The sequence below is a fragment of the Perca fluviatilis genome, chromosome 10 (assembly GCF_010015445.1).
Source record: "Perca fluviatilis chromosome 10, GENO_Pfluv_1.0, whole genome shotgun sequence".
Lineage (NCBI taxonomy): Eukaryota > Metazoa > Chordata > Actinopteri > Perciformes > Percidae > Perca > Perca fluviatilis.
Window position 1 is genome coordinate 39799272 of NC_053121.1, and position 17785 is coordinate 39817056.

General features: G+C 44.0%; 1 protein-coding gene across 1 annotated transcript in view; it reads left to right on the top strand.

Annotated features, from left to right (window-relative positions):
* The window catches only part of LOC120566831 (NACHT, LRR and PYD domains-containing protein 3-like), a 47564-nt gene that overhangs the window by 9811 nt on the left and 19968 nt on the right, over positions 1 to 17785 (top strand). The window contains exons 2-5 of the mRNA XM_039813487.1: positions 6669 to 6758; positions 8396 to 8688; positions 9189 to 10983; positions 11077 to 11250. Of these exons, the coding sequence (XP_039669421.1) occupies positions 6691 to 6758; positions 8396 to 8688; positions 9189 to 10983; positions 11077 to 11250 (2330 nt within the window). The 5' untranslated portion in view covers positions 6669 to 6690. The remainder of the gene's footprint in view (positions 1 to 6668; positions 6759 to 8395; positions 8689 to 9188; positions 10984 to 11076; positions 11251 to 17785) is intronic.

Here is a 17785-nt window from a genome sequence, read left to right on the forward strand (position 1 = left end):
ATCAAACAGGAGGGTTTTAAGTTTATTCTTAAATGCGATGACAGTTTCTGCCCCCGAACCCAGACTGGGAGCTGGTTCCACAGGAGAGGAGCCTGGTAGCTGAAGGCTCTGGCTCCCATTCTACTTTTAGACTCTAGGAACCACAAGTAGCTTTGCATTCTGGGAGCACAGTGCTCTAGTGGGACAATAAGGTATTAGGAGCTCTTCTAGAAAGGATTGTGCTTGACCATTTAGAGCTTTGTAGGTCAGGTGAAGTTCGTGAGTTCGCGTCATTCATTCTGGTCGGTGTTTACATCCCGCCGCAGGCCAACGTGCAGGACGCGCAGCGCATCCTTGCCGAACAGATACTGTGCGTGGAGCGGACCAACCCGGAGTCCCTAGTTATTGTCTTTGGTGACTTTAATAAAGGGAACCTCACTCACGAACTCCCTAAATATAGACAGCATATTAAATGCCCAACCAGAGAGAAGAACATTCTGGATCACTGTTAGACCACAGTCAGGGATGCTTATCACGCCGTCCCCGTGCTGCACTTGGACACTCTGACCACGTCATGGTCCACCTGATCCCCACCTACAGGCAGAAACTAAAGCTCTGCAAACCTGTAGTGAGGACATCAAGGAAGTGGACCAGTGAGGCTGTGGAGGATCTCCAGTCATGTTTGGATTCTACTGACTGGGATGTGTTCAGGACTGCTACCAACAGTCTGGATGAGTACACAGAGGCTGTGACTTCATACATCAGCTTCTGTGAGGACTGCTGTGTTCCATCAAGCACCAGGGTGAGTTACAACAATGACAAACCCTGGTTCACAGCCAAACTCAGAAGGTTAAGGCTGGCTAAGGAAGACGCGTTCAAGAGTGGGGACAAAGACAGATTTAAAGATTTACACTACATTCTCCGGCACCTGGACTCTGCAGGAACCTACGCCAGGATCCTGTTTTTGGACTTCAGCTCTGCTTTCAACACCATCATCCCGGCTCTGCTCCAGGAGAAGCTTTCCCAGCTTGGTGTGCCTGACTCCACCTGCAGGTGGATCACTGACTTCCTGTCTGACAGGAAGCAGCATGTCAAGCTGGGGAAACACGTCTCCAACTCACAGACCATCAGCACCAGATCCCCTCAGGGCTGTATTCTTTTGCCTCTGCTCTTCTCCCTGTACACCAACAACTGCACCTCCAGTCACAAGTCCGTCAAGCTTCTGAAGTTATCGGACGAAACCTCCCTCATCGGACTCATCTCTGATGGAGACGAGTCTGCTTACAGGTCGGAGGCTGACCACCTGGTGAAGTGGTGCAACCAAAACAATCTAGAGCTCAACGCTCTAAAGACAGTGGAGATGGTTGTGGACTTCAGGAAGAACCCAGCCCCACCTGCCCCCATCACCCTCTGTGGCTCCACAATTGACACTGTGGAGTCTTTCCGCTTCCTTCCATCTCCCAAGACCTCAAGTGGGAGCTGGACATCAGCTCCCTCGTCAAGAAAGCACAACAGAGGATGTACTTCCTGCGGCAGCTGAAGAAATTCAACCATCCAAAGACAATGATGGTGCACTTCTAGACAGCCATCATTGAGTCCATTCTCACATCCTCCATCACCATCTGGTACGCTGCTGCCACTGCCAAGGACAAGGGCAGACTGCAGCGTGTCATTCGGTCAGCTGAGAAGCTGATTGGCTGCAATCTCCCGCCGCTCCAGGACCTGTACGCCACCAGGACTCTGAAGCGTGCTGGAAAGATTGTGGCCGATCCCTACCACCCCGGACACAAACTCTTTGAGCCACTCCCCTCTGGCAGGAGGCTGAGGTCCATCAGGACCAAAACCTCACGTCACATGAACAGCTTTTTCCCCTCCGCCACTAGCCTTATCAACAAGGCCCGGAAACCACCCTGACTCTCCACCTGGCTCTTCATGCCACTGTTCTCTCTCTGCTGTAATGCTCTTTGCTCTTTATTTATTTATTTTTTATTTTTTATTTTTTATTTTTTATTTTTATTTTTTATTTTTTATTTCTATCTTTATTTTTTATTTCTATCTTTATTTTTTATTTAATTTAATACATACTGTGTACATATACTTATATTGTTTATACCTATACTTATATTGTTTAATATTCCATTTAGACAATGTGTGATGTGCACCAACAACACCAAAACAAATTCCTTCTATGTGTTAAAAAACGTACTTGGCAATAAAACCCTTTCTGATTCTGATTCTGTTAGTGCTATTACCCCTCTTCAATGTATAATACCAGTCAAAACAGATGCAAGTCTTTGTTCAGTTTGCTACGCAATGATTCACAACAGCAACCTTGTTAAGAGACATGCTATAGAATAAAGTGTATTATTATTCTAACAGGTGCCCCGTCTAACAGTAAAACACATGGAATGAAAACCAGAGACAGACAGGCATGTAATTTTTTTTTTTTTGGGGTGTGTGTGTGTTGTGGGGGGGGGGGGGGGGGGGGGGGGGGGGGGGGGGGGGGGGGGGGGGGGGGGGGGGGGTGTTTTTTTTTGTTTGGTGTGTGTGTGTTGAAAATTTTATTAGGGAAACATTGTAGACATTTTAAGACCGAACCCTCCCTGATCCGTTGGAAGAATGAATTCAATCTTTGGTGTAAGTCATTGAAACGGGTTAAGGACAAACAAGCCCTTAAAATCATTTCTTGATTTGAAACTCTTAAGTTAATTTGTATTTCTTTTCTCTTATTGTATTTTCTTCTTGATGTTGATTAGTTATGTAGAAGCTCCTAGGTTTGGTTTCTATGACGACCCAAGGCTAAAGCTCTATTTCTGAAATCGATGTGTTAGTGTGTCTTGTTTGTTTGTAAATCTGTACTCCGAATAAAGAAATAAAAAAATAAAAAAATAAAAAGAAACAGTAAATAAATGGGTTGCTACATGTTGTCGGCGCTGAACATGTTAGTATGTTTTCTATACCATCAGCAGTAAGAGATGCTTACCTGGTAATACCTTACTGAGTCCAGCAGAGGTCTCTCTAAAACAGACAGGAACTAGAGCTCTTATTCTGAAAGGGCAAGTCAGAGAGAGAGAGAGAGAGAGAGAGAAAGAGGGAGGGAGAGAGGGATAGAGAGAGCGAAACGCACTCTCTTTTCAATGTAAATAAACGTGTTGCTACTTGTCGTCAGGTCTGAGCATGCCCCAGCTGATCTGTATTATCATGTGATTCGTGTTCAGGGCGTTTCCTGTTTAAAGTTTACTTTCACTTTCACACAGGTTGTGTCTCAGTTAGTTTACTCCGTCTGGAGCTCCAGCTGAAGGTAATGGAATGGACCTTTCTGGTAGTTTAGTTTGAGAGCAGAAAGCTGCAGAAAGCTGCAGAGAAACTAACACTACTCTGACTAGGGACTCAAACTGTCCAACTGCACAAAGATCAGCCGCCATGTTGGCTGGATTTCTGGGAGAGGAACGCAGAGACCGAGTGTAGGTATTTACTTTAGTTTAGATCAGTGTTTCTCAACGGGGGCGGTACCACTTCAGGGGCGTTCAGAAGATGATGGGGGCGTTAGAAGCAATATTTTGGAAAGCGGGGCGTTGAGGTGCCCTTTGGGGGCGTTTGTTTGAAAGCTAGTTTAAACCAAAGATTCACAATAACAATACATGTTTACACTTAAACTACTTGCAAAAAACAGTTTTCTGCAACATTAAAAACCTGCCAGTTCACGGCACTGCAACTGGACGAGACGGTGGATCATTGTTCGGCGCAGCTCCGTGCTGCCTTCAAGGAAACGGGAAGTCAGAGCATCGTCTTAAATGAGCTCCGTATTTCAGCGTGAAGCTGCGTTCAGAAAAAATAGCAATCGCCGCAGGGTGGTGCGACGTCCTGATGTATTCTTTAATCCCCCCAATGTAGCACAAGTAGACTTTATATTTCACAGTAACAGTTTTTCGTCAGATCTTTTATAGAACCCAACGTTTCCTACTGTACCTGAAGGCAGCTTAATTTCACGAAGAAAAAGAGAAAAGAGACGAGCGAGAGATTTTTTTTTTTTTTTTACGAGCGAGAGATATCGACTGTGCTTTGTTGTTTGGCAAACATTTAGCTGTCCCCCAAACTCCCGGGCAATTCAGGGCTTGTGTTTGCTGTTTTAAAACTTTCTTGTTGAAGCGATAGAGTGTCACTGTTTACTGTACGGGACTCCACCTCCTCAAAACGCAGCGCGATGTGGGGTTGCGCTTCTCCAAACGTTTTTTTCTGCTATTTACTCGCAAGACAGGCGATAGCAAACCTAGACTTTCAAACCTAGACTCTTCAAACCTAGACTCTTCAAACCTAGACTCTTCAAACCTAGACTCTTCAATCCTAGACTCTTCAATCCTAGACTCTTCTAACCTAGACTCTTCTAACTTATACTCTTCTAAGCATTAACAAAGGGCTCTCACTAACTTTCAAAGGTTGTAAACTTATTTCCATTCGGCAGTAGGTGTCGTTCTTCAAGTCGTTTGTCATCACCAAAATGAAAACCTTGTGTGTGTGTGTGTGTGTGTGTGTGTGTGTGTGTGTGTGTGTGTGTGTGTGTGTGTGTGTGTGTGTGTGTGTGTGTGTGTGTGTGTGTGTGTGTGTGTGTGTGTGTAATCCTGCTTTTACCCCATGATAAGTGCAAGCTTGTTTTCCGTTGGAACAATTTAAATGAAAAATAGATTTGAATGTTAAATTGCTAGCTGTTTCTGATTGGCTACTGTTAGTGTTTGTAATAATAATAATAATAATAATAATACATTTTATTTAAAGCCTTTCATGACACCCAAGGTCACTTCACAACCAAAAAGGACACTTCAAATGATAGTCCTCTTATAAAGGTGCTGAGGTTCACACCATGCAGCAGGCCTTTTGATAATACCTAATTATAGTTTGAATGTTACATATCTAGTAGTTCTGATTGGCTGCTGTTATTTAATTTGAATGTCAAATGGTTGCATTTAAAAAAAAACTGTAAATATTTCTATTCACATGGCTTTTTGATACCTGGGAAACTAATACATGTGTTGTTTGTCATTCAATGATTTGATTTATTGATTATTTTTAATAACAATAGTAACGACAATAATAGGCCTATATTAGGGCGGAATCATTAATATCCAGGGCAATTAGCCTACATAATATTTGATGGGGCGTTAGGGACCTGGATAATGGATAGGCTGGCACAAAAAAGGTTGAGAACCACTGGTTTAGATTATTTATATGAAATACATACGATAGCATTTAAAAAGCAGCTGCTACAGCAGGAGAGGAGAGAAGTCCTCCTCTATTACACAAATATATACAACTACAACATGATAATTTCTCTACAGAAAATCAAACAAACAGCTAAACATACACCAAATCTGAAGATATATCAGGTCATTCTACACAGATAAAGCAAACAGAAATACAATAAATACAATCAACATTAGGTTTAAGATTAAATTAAAATGTGGTTGAACTGTGAGCTGAAGGCTGGCAGGAAATTAATGTTTTTAGTGACATACAGCTGTGGAGCTCTCTATCTCATAACTAGGGTGTGTGTGTGTGTGCATGTGTGTGTGTGTCATGTTTTTAGTGACATAGAGCTGTGGAGCTCTCTATCCCATAACTAGGGTGTGTGTGTGCATGTGTGTGTGTGTGTGTTTGTTTGTTTGTTTGTTTGTTTGTTTGTTTGTGTGTGTGTGTGTGTGTGTGTGTGTGTCATGTTTTTAGTGACATAAAGCTGTGGAGCTCTTTATCTGATAACTGATGAATGTTTTGATGGACCACTAATCTGCAAATGAAAACATCTTTTTTTTTGCTAGTTGAGTCAGTGAATATCTGAAGAAAGAATTAACAAATTGTGAAATATATATTACTTTCCATGAGTAATTCCAGAGAGATTAATCCATGATTGATCGGCTATTTCGTCATCTTTCTGGATGAAAATAGAATATTATGCTGTTTCCGATGCAGATCAGTGCCAGAGCCAAGATGGTGGCTGACTTATTGGTCTATGGACCAATCACATGCAGTTTTATCAGAGGAAACAGTGTTTGCTCAGCCAATAAGAGAAGCCAAGCAGGAGGGACTTGTATTGTGTGTTGGAGGATAAGTCCAGAGAGGCCAGCAGGCTCCTGGAGGCTGAAATGAGTCTGATTGGCTGACTTATGTCTCATAGCAGACAGACAATACATTAGAGGTGACCCTACTAACCTTTTTGGATAAAAAAGTATGGACTTTTATGGGGAAAAAACCTAAATAGTTGTATATTTGTGTTAGTTACAGAGTTTATTTCTGTTTCCCCTGATTGCAAACATCTAACAAACCCAGTCTGCCTCTCCATGTTACCAACACTCTTTCTATGAGTTTTTTAGCTTAGACAAAGTGATCTCTAATTTTTTTCCCAACCCTCCAGCTAAATGCCTCTTCATACGACAGCCAGATTTCAACAGAGACAAAGCTAAATAACTCAGATAATGATTCAAATTTATTGTTGTCAATTCTTTTGCTTTGTAGTTTATTTTCATTGGTTTAACATTAATGTTTCTTTTTAAAAGTGATGTTGTCAGAATTTTGAGGCTCCAGAGGTGTCTTTGATAAACGTCCAGAGTAGAACTACAGCAGCTGATGATGCATTCAACTGACAGTGATGAGAATGAGACAAGAAGAGCCAATGACAAATTATGTTGTTTCCTCTGCAGATGAGAGGCTGAGTTCAGCAGCATGGATCAGTGTGAGGTCAGAGGAACCACTCTGTGTGGGGAACAGGACAGCCAGACCAAAGCTCAGAGGTGAGATCACCATCTCTTACTGTCCAGCACTCACATTACTCCACCACCTGAAATATACAAACTTGTAGTGATGATGAGACACACTCATGATCTTCTCTTAAGTACTTTACTCAGTATACTGGGAGAGAGAGTGCTGCAACGTGGACATCGTTCCTCTCTCTTTCTCTCTCTCTCTCTAACGCCTACCAGACACTAGAAGACTATGAACAGACTAAAGTCTGACACCATCTCACATCTAACGTTAAAGACACAATGGAGTCCCAGCTCAGAGGTGAACACATGAACTTGAAATAGTATTGGTGCCTCTGTCTCACTCACACATGTCCAGCTACTGTCTTGTATAAAGTACTTGAAAGCAATACTTGAGTAAATGTACGAGTGTTTTACCAGAAAATGACTTTGGTAGAAGTTAAAGACTCTGCCTTTGAGAAAATTAAAACTCAGATGGGCCGATCTGGAATCTTGCTCCTTGTGAGGTCATAAGGAGCAAGGTTACCTCCCCTTTCTGTGCTTTGCCCGCCCAGAGAATTTGGCCCGCCCATGAGAGAGAGAGAGAGACATCATGGCTTGCAAACAAGCAAAGTGGCAGTTGGTCAAGCCTAAGTTTGTAAGTACACCAGAAGTTTATGAACACTTGCCTGCTCTCTTCTGCTCTCTGTTGCTGCTGCTGCTGCTGCTGCTACCTGCAGTTAGACGAGTGCTTAGGGCTGTCTACAAATTACTACACCGAAAAGAGATACAACAAAAATATGTATTAATTTAATGATTAAATAAGGTAATGTCTCCAAACTTACCTCAATTATTACTTGTCTCCTGCTAGTTATATTACAGCACTTACTTTAAAAAATAAGTTAAATTAAAAAATATTTTTGTTGGTGTTGTAATTTGTAGACGTCCCTAAGCACTCGTCTCACAGCAGCAACAACAACAGCAGAGAGCAGAAGCCAGCAGGCAAGTGTTATTTACATAAACTTCTGGTGTACTTACAAACTTTCCAATCCATCGTTTTATGAGTGCATAACCTATATATACTAGTGTAGAGCTTTGGTATCATTTCGGGCATTATTAGTGGGGTCATTTAAGAGATACAAACGTGGGTCCATTAGCCCCACGCTAAGCTATTCAGCGGCTAACGCTACTCTACGCTAACTCGCCCAATGTTAGACCCAGGTGAAAAAAGCTTCTGGGGGGGGTGTTTGGCTCGAGGTCATGGTGCAAAGGACCCTAGGGTGAATTACTCCCAACCATCACTTTAAAAGTAAAATTAAAGAAAACAATGATATGCGTGAATATGAACTTTATGACCAAAGATGTGTAACTTTATCTTCATCACCACTGTCGTCGAGGTGATCATTGTCTGTTACCATGGTAGCAGAGCCTGCACCAGGTGCTTCCATGACACTATCAGTCATGGATCAGTGTGAGAGCAGAATTAATGCACAATCTTTACTTTTGGTTTATTTATTACCATTATATAATGATCCATGAATGAATCTTGAATTATTTGTTTACACAAATGTCATCATAACATAATCTACAAAACTGGTCTGTTTTGATCATCTGAGTATTTTTAAACTCCCAAAAAAAAATGCTTTTAAGTGACGGTGTTCCTTTTCGTATCTATTGGATCTTTGCAGGAACAAAAAGATGGAGACGCCTAAAAAAGTCGTCCTGGGAATTTTAGAAGACTTGGGAGCTGAGGACTTTGGAACATTTAAGTGGCACCTGCAGGGAGCACTTGAAGACTTCCCAGAAATCCCAAAGAGTAAACTGGAGAATGTAAACAGGGAGAACACAGTGGATACGATGTTCCAGACCTACTGTATAAACACTATTAATGTGACCAGAATAGTTTTAATGAATATCAATCGAAATGATCTAGTGGAGAAGTTAACATGTCATGGAGAAGTCAACATACCAGAACCTGCAGGTAAGTCATACTCATTGTGAACTTATATATCACAGTCTTCAACAAACATTAGCTTTGTTACCAATGTCTCCATCTTATCTACAAAGATACATATGTTGTGTTGACAACAACAGAACAAGCTACCAAACATTCACAAGAGAAACAAAATTTAAAGTGTCTCCGAGAACAAACAATTATGAAACAAAGTCAGACTGTTTTTGTTTACTTAGCTGGTTATCATTTGCACAGTCACTGTAAGATACTGCTTGGGCAATATTAATTCTCTCTGTAATTCAGTCATATACATTCTGGTTTATTTGGACAATGAAGAGTTCATAGATGTATGACTGAGACACCCAACATATCAGTTGTTTTTGAGGAATACTAAGTCATTTTACAATAGTTAACATATTCAGAACCTCGTCATAAAATGGGCTGAATAGACTTCATGAATACAAAAATGTGCACACTCATATTCACCAGAACAAACCCTCATTGATTTCATTGTTTTATTCATTCAGAAATTCTTGCTGCGTGCCAGCACAAAGTCAAATCCAACTTACATAAGATGTTCCAGCATGTGTTTGAAGGAATTGCTAAAGCAGGAAACAAAACCCCTCTGAGTAAGATGTTCACAGAGATCTACATCACAAATGGAGGGACTGCAGGGGTCAATACTGAACATGAGATCAGACAGATTGAAACAGCATCCTGGAAACCAGAAAGACCAGAAACAACAATCACATGTGAAGACATATTTAAAACCCCACCTGGAAAAGATGAACCAATCAGAACCGTGATGACAAAGGGAGTGGCTGGCATCGGGAAAACAGTCTTAACACAGAAGTTCACTCTGGACTGGGCTGAAGACAAAGCCAACCAGGACATCCAGTTCACATTTCCATTCACCTTCAGAGAGCTGAATGTGTTGAAAGAGAGAAAGTTCAGCTTGGTGGAACTTGTTCATTACTTCTTTAGTGAAACCAAAGAAGCAGGAATCTGCAGGTTTGAAGATTTCCCGGTTGTGTTCATCTTTGACGGTCTGGATGAGTGTCGACTTCCTCTGGACTTCCTCAACACTCAGATCCTGACTGATGTTACAGAGTCCACCTCAGTTGATGTGCTGCTGACAAACCTCATCAGGGGGAAACTGCTTCCCTCTGCTCGCCTCTGGATAACCACACGACCTGCAGCAGCCAATCAGATCCCTCCTGAGTGTGTTGACATGGTGACAGAGGTCAGAGGGTTTACTGACCCACAGAAGGAGGACTACTTCAGGAAGAGATTCAGAGATGAGGAGCAGGCCAGCAGAATCATCTCCCACATCAAGACATCACAAAGCCTCCACATAATGTGCCACATCCCAGTCTTCTGCTGGATCACTGCTGCAGTTCTAGAAAAGGTGTTGAAGACCAGAGAGGGAGGAGAACTGCCCAAAACTCTGACTGAGATGTACATCCACTTCCTGGTGGTTCAGTCAAAACGGAAAAAAGTCAAGTATGATGGAGGAGCTGAGACAGATTCACACTGGAGTCCAGAGAGCAGGGAGGTGATTGAGTCTCTGGGAAAACTGGCTTTTGAGCAGCTGCAGAAAGGCAACCTGATCTTCTATGAATCAGACCTGACAGAGTGTGGCATCGATATCACAGCAGCCTCAGTGTACTCAGGAGTGTTCACACAGATTTTTAAAGAGGAGAGTGCACTGTACCAGGACAAGGTGTTCTGCTTCATCCATCTGAGTGTTCAGGAGTTTCTGGCTGCTCTTCATGTCCATCTGACATTCACCAACTATGGAGTCAACCTGCTGTCGGGAAAACAAACAACATCATGGCTGCCAAAAGTCTTCAGAGAAAAACTAAAACATCTCCACCAGAGTGCTGTGGACAAGGCCTTACGGAGTCCAAATGGACACCTGGACTTGTTCCTCCGCTTCCTCCTCGGTCTTTCTCTTCAGACGAATCAGAATCTCCTGCGAGGTCTGATGACACAGACAGGAAGTAGCTCACACACCAATCAGGAAACGGTCGAGTACATCAAGAAGAAGATCAACAAGGATCTGTCTGCTGAGAGAAGCATCAATCTGTTCCACTGTCTGAATGAACTGAATGATCATTCTCTAGTGGAGCAGATCCACCAGTACCTGAGTTCAGGATGTCTCTCCACAGATAAACTGTCTCCTGCTCAGTGGTCAGCTCTGGTCTTCATCTTACTCTCATCAGAAGAAGATCTAGACGTGTTTGACCTGAAGAAATACTCTGCTTCAGATGAGGCTTTTCTGAGGATGCTGCCAGTGGTCAAAGCCTCCAACAAAGCTCTGTATGTGCATACACAATTATACACATTAAATGCACTTTTCTTCATTCAGAAAAAAACTACAATTGCTTTCGTGTATTGCTGATTCCTCTACAGGTTGAGTGGCTGTAACCTGTCAAAGAAAACCTGTGAAGATCTGTCCTCAGTTCTCAGCTCTGAGTCCTCTAGTCTGAGAGAGCTGGACCTGAGTAACAACAACCTGCAGGATTCAGGAGGGACGCTGCTGTCGGCTGGACTTCAGAGTCCACACTGCAGACTGGAGACTCTCAGGTCAGATCAAGTTTATATAATAATATTGCATATTATGTAGATGTATATAAAGATGTAGACATGATAGACTGTATATAATGATGTAGAGATCATAGACCATATAACAATAATAATAATAATAATAATAATAATAATAATATTAGTAATTAAAGCTGCGAGCAGCGATGGACGGGCCCTCGCACCTCTGCGGACACCGCTACTTGCGACCGTGCATTTGCGCGGCACTCAGACACCGCAAATCATCAACAATGAAAAGGGAACTCCCCGCTGAGTTCAAAGGTACCTCACACAAGACTCTACGTCAATCGGCTCATTAGCTATGAAAAGGGGCGTGGTTAAAGCATAGGGGGGCGGTTCAAACCATCACCAATGAAGAAGGAACTCTCTGCTGAGTTGAATGATACCTCACACAAGAGTTTACATCAAATGTGTCATTAGTTTTAAAAGGGGGCGTGGCTAAGCACAGAGGGGCGGGCCAAACCATCAGCAATGAAGAATGAAGTCTCTGCTGAGTTCAATGATACCTCACACAAGACTCTACCTTAAACGGTTCAAATGTAATCAAAGGGGGCGTGGCCTGAGTACGTGGGCGTGGTTAAAGTATAGGGGGGCGGCTCAGTATCACATGTTGACCACACATTATAAGTTTCATGTAAATCAGATGATGTTTGTCATATAAGGCAGATTTCCTGGTGCCATCGGGGGGCGCTATGACCAAAAGTAAATTTTGCCCTGTAGGTGTCCTCAGGCCTGGACCCTTGTCAATCGTGAGAAGTTTCGGGTAGATACGACAACGCACACTCAAGTTACAACAATTTCTTTGTTCATCGCTAAACACTCAAAATGAGCACCAAGTTGTCTACCAAGTTTCGTGAGTCTACGTTAAACGCACTGTAGGGGCTACATTTTTGTAACTTTCTAGGGGGCGCTAGCGAGCCATTTTTGTGCGCCTATTCCCGAAACCCTTAAAATACGTAAATTTTCACCAGACTTGATGCGACCGCCAAATTTGGTAAGTTTTTGAAAATGTTAAGCCCCTCAAAAAGCCAATTTACTTGCAGAAAATAATAACAATAATTCCTTCTGTTTCAATAGGGCCTTCGCCACTGTCGGCGCTCGGGCCCTAATTAAAGCTGCGAGCAGCGATGGACGGGCCCTTAGCCTCTGCGCGCGTCGGGGTAACCGGCGCCCGCCGCTACTTGCGACCGTGCATTTGCGCGGCACTCAGATGCCGCAAATCGTCAACAATGAAAAGGGAACTCCCCGCCGAGTTCAACAATACTTCACACAAGACTCTACGTCATACGGTTCATTAGCTGTGAAAAGGGGCGTGGCTAAAGCATAGGGGGCGGGTGAAACCATCACCAATTAAAAAGGAAGTCTCTGCTGAGTTCAATGATACCTCACACAAGGGTCTACATCAAAAGGTTCAAATGTTATGAAAGGGGGCGTGGCTTAAACATAGGGGGGCGGGATAAACCATCATCAATGAAGAAGGAAGTCTCTGCTGAGTTCAATGACACCTCACACAAGACTCTATCTCAGGGGTCTCAAACTCAATTTACCTGGGGGCCGCTGGAGGCAGAGTCTGGGTGAGGCTGGGTTTTCCACAAGAAAAGCTTTCTTAAAAAAATTCCAATCTTCTCAAATCTCTTTATTTTTATTACTATATTCCTTTATCCCACCGCGTATGCATCACTTTGTTTATTTTTAGAGAAAGAGACCTCATATTAACTCTCTAAGTGCAATTGACGTGTGTGTATAAATTGAAAAAAAATTGAAAAATAAAATGGCACTTTCTGGAGAGTTTTGTGCAAAGAAATGGAGAAATTTAGTCTTACATGATATGTGCAAAACTGCCAGGTTAAGAGCCTATACTCTGCATTGTTGTAGTATCAACAGGTATTAGGGCATTTAGCATTTACATTACTGTTAATCAGTCATCACTTGATTACACCTTTTATTACCTTGTTATGATATAAGAAGTGACCCATACAATGTGCCAAACATAATGTGCCACATGAAGAGACAGTGCAGCATGACAGTAGCAACAGCTGAGAAGATTTGGGTCTGTGGTGATCAGGTCCACCTCACACAAACGTCTCCCATTCTCTCTCTTTACTTACACACATACACACACACACACGGCACCGAGTGGGGCTCTCCGATGCTCGGAGGCGAGCCGTGGCCGGCTTGGAGGCCTACCGCTGGCGGAGATGCGACAGCGAGGACCGGTTCCACGGCTTGGTCAGCGAAATGAACTCGTAGCGGCCGGTGGAGCTTCCAGCACCGGGCTTCCAGCACCGGGCTTCCACCGCTGTGAACGGGGTTTTTAGCTTTAGGAGAAGGCGTTCTATCTGTTAATCCTACCGACGGAGACACGGCGTTAAGTAGTTGACCCCGCAGCGGTGAATTGTCTGCAGTTCTGGGAGGGTTGTTGCCATGTTCTGATTCTTCTCATCTCGGCTCCGCCGAGATATAATAGACATGCCATTTTTTATTCATGTATCATTATCTTTCAAATATCATGTTTTCAAAAGCATCACTATCATCAAATTTTTTGTGACATATTTAGACTGCAAACATGCTAATCCGGACAAATGAGCAGGTTATGTGCCGGCGGGCTGAGCCCCGGAGAGCCCCGGCCCAATTTAACCCCTGTTTATATACATTTATATACATATATATATACGTATAATGTCCCGTTGGGCAGCAACTTAAAAAAAGTGAAGTGTTGTGAACGCAGCGCGCTGGGACGAATGTCTGCATGTGCCCAATAGAAACGAGGCAGCCAGCCAGGCACGGAAGAAAACACTCCAATGCTGCTTTAACTTTCACTCATTGAGGAATGTTTCTCTGCTTGCATCAAGCCCGGCCGATGTCCCGCCCCCCGAGAGCCATATACCCCACCGTGATTGGTAGGCAAGGCAAGGCAAGGCAGCTTTATTTGTATAGCACATTTCAGCAACAGGGCAATTCAAAGTGCTTTACATAAAACATTAAAGAGCAGTTAGAAAACAATTTTAAACAATTTTAAAACATTAATAAACAAATTAAAACAAGAATAAAATTGATAGTGCAGTATAAGAATGAAAGTTACAGTGCAGTATAAGAAATTAAAGTTAATAAAATAGATTATTTAAAGAAAAGCAACATCAAAAAGATAGGTCTTTAGCTTAGATTTAAAAGAACTGAGAGTTGCAGCGGACCTGCAGGTTTCTGGGAGTTTGTTCCAGATATGTGGAGCATAAAAACTGAACGCTGCTTCCCCCTGTTTAGTTCTGACTCTGGGGACAACAAGTAGACCTGTCCCAGACGACCTGAGAGGTCTGGGTGGGTCATAAGTAATGTAGCAGAATCAGAAATGTATTTTGGCCCTAAACCATTTAGTGATTTATAAACCAGTAAAAGTATTCTGAAATCAATTCTTTGAGGCACTGGAAGCCAGTGTAGAGACTTCAGTACTGGGTGATGTGATCCACTTTCCTGGTTTTAGTGAGGACTCGAGCAGCAGCGTTCTGGATCAGCTGCAGCTGTCTGATTGATTTTTTAGGGAGACCTGTAAAGACACCGTTACAGTAGTCAAGTCTACTGAAGATAAAAGCATGGACAAGTTTTTCCAGATCTTGCTGAGACATAAGTCCTCTAACCCTTGATATATTCTTAAGGTGATAATATGCTGACTTTTTAATTATGTTAATGTGGCTGTTAAAATTTAGGTCTGAGTCCATGACTACACCAAGATTTCTGGCTTTGTCTAAAGTACCATACATATCAAACTCGCGGGCCGCACTAACATTAAACTTTCATTTTAAGGCGGGGGCCACAAACTATCGTCCGACGGCCCACAATTGGCCCGCGGGCCGCGAGTTTGAGACCCCTGCTCTACCTTAAACGGTTCAAATGTTACCAAAGGGGGCGTGGCCTGAGTAAGTGGGCAGGTCATATTATAGGGGGCGGCTCAGTATTACATGTAGACCACACGAGAAGGGACATAGCATGGTAGGAGTTCAGAAATGTAGCTGGGTGTGAGATTATGGAGTGCTTTGTAGGTAATGAGGAGGGTCTTAAATTCAATACGGTAGTGCACAGGGAGCAAATGTAGATTAATTAGGATAGGTGTGATGTGTTCAGATGATCTGGTACCAGTGAGGATTCTAGTAGCAGAGTTCTGAACAAGTTGGAGTCTGTTTGTAAGTTTGGAAGGTATACCGGTGAGAAGGGAGTTGCAGTAGTCCAGACGTGGCATGACAAGGGCATGAATTAGGGTTTCAGTGCTGGATTGTGACAATGAGGGTCTGAGCCTTGAGATGTTGCAGAGGTGAAAAAGTCTGGGTAATTGCTTTCATTTGGGATTTGACTTAAAGGAAACTGTCCAGAATGACACCAAGGCTTTTGACTTGAGTTGACAGAGGGCCCGTGATCTCATCTATAGTAATGTTCAAGCAATGCTGTTTTTGAAAGGATTTGGAGTGGATGAGCAGGACTTCTGTCTTATTGCTATTAAGTTTCAGAAAGTGTGTGTTCATCCAGTTTTGAATGTCTTGAAGACAGTTGCTGAGTAAAGTGGGAGGAAGGGGAGATGAAGGTTTAGTGGAGAGGTAGAGCTGGGTGTCGTCAGCATAGCAGTAAAAGTGTATTTTGTGGTGTCTCATGATCTTGCCCAGGGGAAGGAGGTGTATAATGAAGAGGAGAGGACCAAGCAATGACCCCTGGGGGACACCCTGTGGCACAGTCGCACAAGCTGATTTATAGTGTTTGAGTTGTCCCCCGAGCTATCGAGTGTCTCCGAGTCCTCTAGTATCCCCGAGCTTTCTAGTGTGCTTTCCCAGAGTTCCGGCTGTTTATCAGCCTCCAGTGTTCCCAAGCTTCCTAGCGTTCCCGAGTTTCCTAGCGTTCCTGAGTTTCCTAGCGTTCCCGATTGTCCTAGCGTTCCCGAGTTCCCTAGTGTTGCCAGGTTGTCCTGTGTCTCAGATCCTCGGCTGGCTATCAGCCCCCCTGATCCCCGGCTGGCCAGTGGCCTCCCAGATCCCCAGCTGAAGCCCAATTCCCCTGATTCCCAGCTAAAGCCCAGCTCCCCTGATCCCCTGCTGAAGCCCAGCCCTCCTGATCCCTGGCTGGCTAGCGGCCTCACTGAACCCTGACTGGCTAGCAGGCCCACTGAACCCCAGCTGCTAGCGGCCCTTTGCCTTTGACCTGCCCCCCAGAGACTTTGCCTGTGTCGGCGGTCAGACAGACTCCTGCCCTTCATGTCCTGGCGGCACCCCTGGCAACCTCTGTTATGGTTGCCGGGTTGGCTGATTCCAGCCCTGCTGACCCGTTGCCAGGCTCCAGTCCTACTGACCCGTCACCTGCTCGGCCCCAGAAAGGGCGCTGCCCTCGACGTCCTGCCTGGCCACCAGAAGGGATTCGCCGTTGGTGACGGCCGGCCGAGAGCCCTCAACATCCAGTTTGGCCGCCTGAAGGCTTCTGCCTTCGCTGCGGCCCCCTGTTCCCGGAGGCCTCTCTGTCCCCTGTTGCCGAGGCCTCTCTGTCCCTTGTTGCCGAGGCCTCTCTGTCCCTTGTTGCAGAGGCCTCTCTGTCCCCTGTCCCGAGTGGCCCCTCTCTGTTCTCTGTCCTGAGTGGGCCCTCTGTTCCTTGTCCCGAGTGGCCCCTCTGTTCCCTGTCCCTAGTGGCTCCTCTGTTCCCTGTCCATAGTGGCCCCTCTGTTCCCTGTCCCTAGTGGCCTCTCTCTTTCCCCCAGGCCTCTCCGGCCCTCTGTTTCCCCCAGGCCTCTCCGGCCCTCTGTTCTGAACTCTGCCTTTTTTGTTGTCAATAAATCATCGTGTTCAGCCATCTCCTGCCTGTCTGCCTCGTCTCTGTGTTTGGGCCCACTATTCCCTGCCTCCACATAACACAATGATTAAATTTTTTCACTGTATAAAGATGTAGAGATAATACTATATATACAGTGCCTTGCGAAAGTATTCGGCCCCCTTGAACGTTTCGACCTTTTGCCACATTTCAGACCTCAAACATAAAGATATAAAACTGTAATTTTTTGTGAAGAATCAACAACAAGTGGGTCCCAATTATGAAGTGGAACAAAATTCATTGGCTATTTCAAACTTTTTTAACAAATAAAAAACTGAAAAAGTGGCGGAAAATTATTCAGCCCCTTTACTTTCAGTGCAGCAAACTCTCTCAGAAGTTCAGTGAGGATCTCGAATGATCCAATGTTGACCTAAATGACTAATGATGATAAATAGAATCCAGCTGTGTGTAATCAAGTCTCCGCGTTAAATGCACCTGCTCTGTGATAGTCTCAGAGGTCCGTGTAAAGGCGCAGAGAGCATCATGAAGAACAAGGAACACACCAGGCAGGTCCGAGATACTGTTGTGGAGAAGTTTAAAGCCGGATTTGGATACAAAAAGATTTCCCAAGCTTTAAACATCCCAAGGAGCACTGTTGCAAGCGATAATATTGAAATGGAAGGAGTATCAGACCACTACAAATCTACGCGACCCGGCCATCCCTCTAAACTTTCAGCTCATA